The sequence below is a fragment of the Microtus ochrogaster genome, linkage group LG4 (genome assembly GCF_000317375.1).
Source record: "Microtus ochrogaster isolate Prairie Vole_2 linkage group LG4, MicOch1.0, whole genome shotgun sequence".
Taxonomy (NCBI): domain Eukaryota; kingdom Metazoa; phylum Chordata; class Mammalia; order Rodentia; family Cricetidae; genus Microtus; species Microtus ochrogaster.
Genome location: NC_022030.1, coordinates 34981890 through 34989143, shown reverse-complemented (window position 1 = coordinate 34989143; position 7254 = coordinate 34981890). Strand labels below are relative to the sequence as shown.

The 7254-nt window shown below is 42.0% G+C and overlaps 1 protein-coding gene across 1 annotated transcript in view; it reads left to right on the top strand.

Annotated features, from left to right (window-relative positions):
- Farp2 (FERM, ARH/RhoGEF and pleckstrin domain protein 2) overlaps window positions 1-7254 on the top strand; it is a 112456-nt gene that overhangs the window by 66161 nt on the left and 39041 nt on the right. The window contains exons 9-12 of the mRNA XM_005361371.2: window positions 1801-1896; window positions 4329-4492; window positions 4987-5055; window positions 6284-6341. Of these exons, the coding sequence (XP_005361428.1) occupies window positions 1801-1896; window positions 4329-4492; window positions 4987-5055; window positions 6284-6341 (387 nt within the window). The remainder of the gene's footprint in view (window positions 1-1800; window positions 1897-4328; window positions 4493-4986; window positions 5056-6283; window positions 6342-7254) is intronic.

Below are 7254 nucleotides of genomic sequence, written 5' to 3'. Positions count from 1 at the left end.
GAGGAAGAGGGAGGAGGAGGAGGGAGAGGAGGAGGAGGAGGAGGAGGGAGAGGAGGGAGAGGAGGAGGAAAGATGAGACCTGCTCTGGGCAAAAGTGTATTTTCAGGATGGGAACTAAACATGGTATTAAAATAACAGTGTGTGAGGGTTGAAGGTGGAAATCCCATGTGTGTGGGATTGTGTTTGTGAGCTTGTACAAGAGGAGAACATGAGTATAGGGAACACTGGGCAGTCCCCACGCTGAATGAGGTTAGCCACGGAGCTGGTTGGGGACCCACCCGTGATGCACTCCTAAAGAAGGGCAGGGCCCAGTTGAGTGGGAGGACTACTTTCAACTCTTTACTACTAGAACGCAACAATTTTCACTTTTACTAGGAAAACAGATAATCTCAAATGTTAACTTCTTTTTCTTTCTTTCTTTCTTTTTTTTTTTTTTTTTTTTTTTTTTTTTTTTTCAAGCTCTCTCAGGTTTTACATGGATTTAGTTGACCACATTGGAGCACCAATTGTTGCTTGTTTGTCCTGGCTGCCCTGCTAACTTACAGCCAAAATAACCACACAGAAACTGTATTAATTAAAACACTGCTTGGCCATTAGCTCTAACTTCTTATTGGCTAACTCTTACATATTAGTTTAACCCATCTCCAATAATCTGTGTATCGCCATGTGGCAGTGGCTTACCGGAGATTCTAACCGGCGTTTGTCTCTGGCGGAGGATCCATGGCTTCTGTAACTCTGCCCTTCTTCCTCCCAGCATTCAGTTCTGTTCCCCCCGCCTACCTAAGTTCTCCACTATCAAAAGGCCAAGGCAGTTTCTTTATTCACCAACCAATGAAAGCAACACATAAACAGAAGGACCTCTTACACCAAGAACCCACATGGAAGAAGAAAAGAACTGACTTCTACAACTTGTCCTCTGACCTCAACACATGTTCCATGACATGTGTACACCTGTGCATACGCACACACACTGTTCCGTACAAACTAAGCTGGTGTTTGTACTGTCCTCCAGAGGTTGGCTGCAGGGACAGGCCTTCAGTCAAGAGTGAGAGGGAGGTTTGCTGTGAACTCACTGCTGCTTCAGGCTCTGAGCCTTGTCCGTCTGTTGCTGTCACAGCGTAAACATCAATCCCTAAAGTCAAATCAGAATGGTAGAGAAAAACAAAGGTAGAACAACAGTTACAAATTTAGAAATAGGATTAGGTTTGCAAAATGACTCAGCTAATAAAGGCCCCTACTACCAAACCTGATGACCCTAGTTTAAAAAAAAAAAAAATTAAAGAATCCAAAATCTGGGCAGCAGGTCTGCCCATTGCTTTTTAGGGAGTCATTTTTAAGCCCTCTGAAAGCTACATATGTGAGCACTGGGCACATGCCTAGATTTGTTTTTGCATCTGTCCATCAGCAGATGTGGAAACCAGAAGTTTTCTTTAACTATAGTGCAGTCTAGGATCATCTTCCTGCCTTTCCCTAGAAAGAAACCCTACCAGCCTGGTCATCACCACTGCCTCTTCTAGACACTTCCTTTTGTTAGGACTACTTCAAAATGTGTGGTGTTACCGTTGTTTTTTAAAATTTGTAATCAAGCTGTATCTAAGAAACTGAAATCCCCAGTACAAAACAGATAATAGATTTGGTGCTGGCGTTTTGACTCAGAGCTGCTCTAGGAGAAAAGGGGATGTGCACTTGGTCCGCTCTGCTGCTTATCAAGGATGTGGCTTCAGCAGAGCCTGCTCTCTGTGGAAAAGGTGTGTGTGCTTACATTATAAGTTACATGTGTGTCTGTCTCTGACGTTTCAGGGAACCACCAAAATCAACACTTTCAACTGGTCCAAGGTCCGGAAGCTAAGCTTCAAGAGGAAAAGGTTTCTCATCAAACTCCACCCAGAGGTCCATGTGAGTATTATCTTAGAACTTTTAATATTATTAGGCAATTTAATCCTACAGATTATTAAAAGTTTTTTTAAGCATTTGAAATAAAATTGGGGAAACACATGTGTAATGTCAGAGGCAGGAAGATCAGTTCAAGGTCATCACTGGCTACTTGGGAAATTGGAGCCCAGCCTGGGCTAGAAACCCTGTCTCCAAAAACCCTACTTTATAAATCATTTCAGGATCAGGTATTTAATAATTTAAAGTCTGGACTTGAGATTAGAGTCAAAATGGGGATGAGTGCCTAGCATGCCCACATTGCCCCTCTAGGGAACTTATCAGTTCCTACCTTGACAGTTCCCAGTTTAGTTTTGGCCTAGGAAGACATGTTGAGAGTAATTTGAGCCTATCAGCAATGTACAGTGAGGACTTCTGCTAGACAGAACTAAAAGAAAACAAAACAAAGGAACTCCTTTTAATCCCAACACTCAGGAGCTGGGAAAGGAGAATTATAAAGTTTGAGACCGGCCTGGTTTATATAGCAAGATCTAGTCTAGAAAAACAAAAAACACCCTCCCCCCCTTTCCCCCCAGAGATTTCAATCAATAACAGCTGGCAAGCTAATAACCACAATTTCATCGAATGATTAGAAACAGAAAAGGGAACTATCTGTGTTATGTGATCATTGGGAAAATTCAATACTTCAAGTAGTTAAGTTTTCAAATGTATCTTCTTTGTCCAAAGGAAGTTAGAAAACAGTAGATTGCATGGCTGAAGCTTGAGATGCATCCTGGGTGGGGTTCAGGGTGTTTCCTGTCCCAGCAGCATCTGGGCCCTTGAACCAGTCAGAAGGGTGTCTCTGTCTAAACCTCTGAGAAACACATGAGGCTTTTGTCCATGTTCATGTGCAGTATGGGGCAGCACTGGTTTCAGTAGAGACTTGGAGCATATGTCTGTGTGTCTGCATTTGTCTTTGTGTTTGCTTGGCTGTTTGGTCGTTTTTATTGTTATTTGGTTTGGTTTGGGGTTTTATGAGACAGTGTGCCCCATACTACCTGCCACAGACTCCTAAGTGCTCTGGTTATATCCCCACGCCACAGACCCAGTCAAAAGAAAGGTGTTCGCTGTTTATTATTTAAATAGTACTCTGCTCTCTATGGATAAAAAGATGCAAACCAAAGGCTTCCCTTTTCTCTGAGTAAAATGTGTTTAGAGTTATTCTGGAAAGGTAGAATAGAAATACTGCTGTGTTGTGAAATATTGCTTTAACTGTAAAAGTTAAAGTTAAAAAGTTGTTCCTGCTGCATTGTTTAATTATGTACAGGTGTGTTGCTTTTGTTTATGCTGTATTTGTATAATTATGTAAAGGTGTGTTGCTTTTGTTTATGCTGTATTTGTATAATTATGTAAAGGTGTGTTGCTGTTTCACCTTACCTGCCAGAGGCACCTGATTAGTCTAATAAAAAGCTGATCAGCCAATAGCTAGGCAATAGAGGGACAGACAGGGCAGGCAGGCAGAGAGAATAAATAAGAGGAGAGCAGAGAACAAGAAAGAGAATGAAGGAGAAAGAGAGATGTCCACGGCTAGTCAGGCAGCCACCAGCCAGACACAGAGTAGGACGTACGGAATGAAGGAAGGTAAAAAAGCCCCAAGGCAAAACGTAGGTGAGAGAAACAGGCTAATTTAAGTTATAAGAGCTAGTGGGACAATCATAAGATAAGGCTGTGCAGTCATAACTAATAATAAATCTCTGTGCCGTGATTTGGGAGCTAGTTGGTAACCCAAAAGAAAGCTTGCTACACTGCTCAGTTTACAAAAGTAACTATTGGAATGGCATGTTTTAAAGTTACATTTAAATACCTAAACACCTAGGGTTTTTTGGGTTTTGTTTGGCTGGTTTTTTTTTTTTTTTAAGAAAGTTGCATTTAAATTCCTAAACACATAGATTTTTTTCTTTTTCTTTCTTTTTTTGAGGGGGGTTCAAGATAGAGTTTCTCTGTGTAAACAGCTCTGACTGTTCTGGAACTTGCTTTGAGACTAGGCTGACCTTAAACTCACAGAGATCTGCCTAACTCTGCCTCCCAAGTGCTGGGACTAAAGGTATGCACCACCACCACCCAGCCACCTAGTTTCTAAGACTAAGTAGAAGGATCGAAGTATTAACAGTTGTATAAAGTGATTTGGTAATATGTATCATAAGATTAAAAATGTATGTGGTCTAAGAGCTCAGAATTTCATTTCTAGGCACCTAAAGAAATCAAAGAGTCAGACAGCAATGGTTTCTTCATGTTCATATATGTGAGCCTTAAAACTGTGACTTGTAGTTATCAAAGGCATGTGCCACCATGCCTGGCTCTAATTTTTAATTTTGAAACTACCTATGATAGGATCTGCTTTCTGTTCTCCAGAACTTTATTGTTGTGTTTGTTCTTGAACCTTTGCATGTTATTTTTAGGGACCCTACCAGGACACATTAGAATTCTTGTTGGGTAGCAGAGATGAATGTAAGAACTTCTGGAAGATATGTGTGGAGTACCATACCTTTTTTAGGCTTTCTGACCAGCCTAAACCAAAGGCAAAAGCTGTCTTCTTCAGCCGGGGCTCCTCCTTCAGATACAGGTAGGGTCAACCTCAGCTGTAGGTACAGCTGACTGTTGGGGAGAGGGAGGTGAGAGGGAGGTGTCATAGGCTGGGCAGATAATTGCATCTAGTAGTTTTGTGAAGGACAATACATAGAGAAAAATCAAATATTAAAAGTATGAGAAAATAGGAGCCACGTGGTAGTGGCACACGCCTTTAATCCCAGCACTCTGGAGGCAGAGACAGGCGGATCTCTGTGATGTCAAGGCCAACCTGGGCTACAGAGTGAGTTCCAGGACAGGCTCCAAAGCTACACAGAGAAACCCTGTTGCAAAAAAAAAAAAAAAACAAAAAAGTATGAGAGAATAGGCTTAAAAACTGCCTAGAAAATTCTCTATGCTTATTATAGAGTGTAATTTTGAGTTATTTATACATGTGTCTGGGAGAGGATGGACAGTCTTACTTCTGCTCTTAACTGTAAAGGTTAATACTGTGAATTACTGTTTTGTTTTTAACTGAGCCTTTATTTGTAGTGGAAGAACTCAGAAACAACTAGTAGATTATGTCAAAGACGGTGGGATGAAGAGAATTCCATATGAAAGGTAAACTGTGGTGTTGATCATATAAAGTCTATGTCTTTAAATTTGCTATTTTCAAATATGTTATGTGTGTGGGTGTTTTGCTTGCTTTCATGACTGTGCATCACATGCCTCCAGGCTTTCAGAGGCCAGAAGAGGGTGCCAGACCCCCGGTGCTAGAATTGTAGATGGTTGCAAGCTGCCAGGTGGATGCTTGGACTTTAACCCATGTCCTCTGGAAAAGTAGCCAGTGCTCTTAACCACTGAGACTTCCCTCTAGCCCTTTCTCTCCTTTAAGAAATAGGGTCTCGCTGTGTAGCCTTGGCTGTGCTGGAACTCATGTAGCCTGGGCTGGCCTGGAACTCACAGAAATCCTACTGATTATTTTTTCCTGAGTGCTAGGATTAAAGGCAAGTGCCACCATGTTCAGGTTATTTTAAATATTTACTTGGATAAATGGCATTTTAAAGTTATAAACATTTATTTAAATGCAGGTTTTTTGTTTTGTTTTTGCTTTTTATTCTTTTTAAAGAATTTAATAAGGTTTGTAATGTCTTCATGGAGATAATTGCATTCATACTTAGTATGAATTTATAGTTTGTAAACTGCATAGCTCATTTTGTTTATGACATTTCCCTGTGGTGTCTTAGTTCCTTCTCCTGTCACTGTGATAAACACTGGACAGGAGTAAGGGAGGAAGGAGGGGCTTGTTCTGGTTCTCAGTTCCAGGTGGCAGTCGGTCATAGTGGAGAGATGGAAGCAGCAGGCTCAAAGCACTTGGTGACAGTGCTGCCACAGCCAGGAGGAGGATGCGGGATAGCTTTGCTCAGCTCACTCCTTCTAAAGAGTAGATCCTCTCCCAGCGAGGAAGGCCATTCACAGTGGGGAGTTAACAAATAACAGCATACTTCTCAAGGCATACCCCAGAGCTAACTGACCTCAGAGGCTTGTCCCCCTAAGTGATCCCAGATCCTGTCATGTTGGCAGCTAACACTAACCTTGATAGTATGATAAGCAACCTCAAAACGCCTGTGGAAAGTTTTCATAAGTATGCATATATAATTTTGTCCCCTTTGAGTTTCTTTTTTTAATTTTACTTACTGACTCCTTTTATTCTGCCAGTTTCTAGCTTGCCACCCTGTCTTGGTCATGTTCTTATGGGAGCTTTCTTCATAGATACAATACAGACATGCGATCTAGAAACACATGGTGAGAAGGATAATGGCCTCACAGCATATTCTCTGTTTTGCAGACGGCACAGTAAGACTCGGACGTCCCTTCATGCTCTGACTGTCGATCTGCCTAAACAGGTCAGTCATTGGTTGAAACCATAGCAGTATTAGCTGCGAGGGTATGCTCTTCTAGACTATCATCTTCAGTGTTGTGAGAAGGCTCACGTGACTTAATGCACACTCTGACTTCAGAGTGAATCCCGGGTGATGAGACAGCCGTGAGCTCTGCCCTGCTAATCATAGCCCTGTGCAGTCTGCTAGGAAACCTAAACCAGTGCCAGCTGTGCAGGTGACTCCCTAAATACACAGTAGACTCTCCGGGTGGTGGACTTCTGTAAGAAGATGGAGCACAGAGACATCCCTGCCGCTGACACTCAACAGCTTTTCATCTGTGTGTGTCTGGTCTGATTACAGCTGTATTAAAGCAGAGATACACAGAGATGTGCAGGTTCCTCCTGGAAGAACACTTGGCAGGGATGTCGCCAATGAGACATCAGCCGCTCCATGGCTCTATGCTGAGCCATATGCCACTAATCTGTGTTCCAGGTCTCCCTCAGAACAAGTCTTTATCATTTTTATATCAACTCCCACACTCAGGCATGATTGTATGACCAGTCCTGCTTTTGGGTACCATTATTTATTTCCTTGTGCTGCTGGGATTTCATGCTTGTAGTTCATTCTGAGCAGTGGTTGCCCATTTCTATTGAGAGTCTATCATTTATTCTGAGCACAGGTTCCGAGAGCTTCTTTTGAACCCTATAGCTTAATGTTTAGAGTCCCCATCTTTTAATTAAATTTTAGATGTTAAATATCCTAAAAATTACATTTAAGCTTTCGTTAGATTATTCTAAAAACCACAGAAAATAAAGAAATGTGGTTGAATGATTAAGAAAAGGCAATATGGCCGGGCGGTGGTGGCGCACGCCTTTAATCCCAGCACTCGGGAGGCAGAGGGAGGTGGATCTCTGTGAGTTCGAGACCAGCCTGGTCT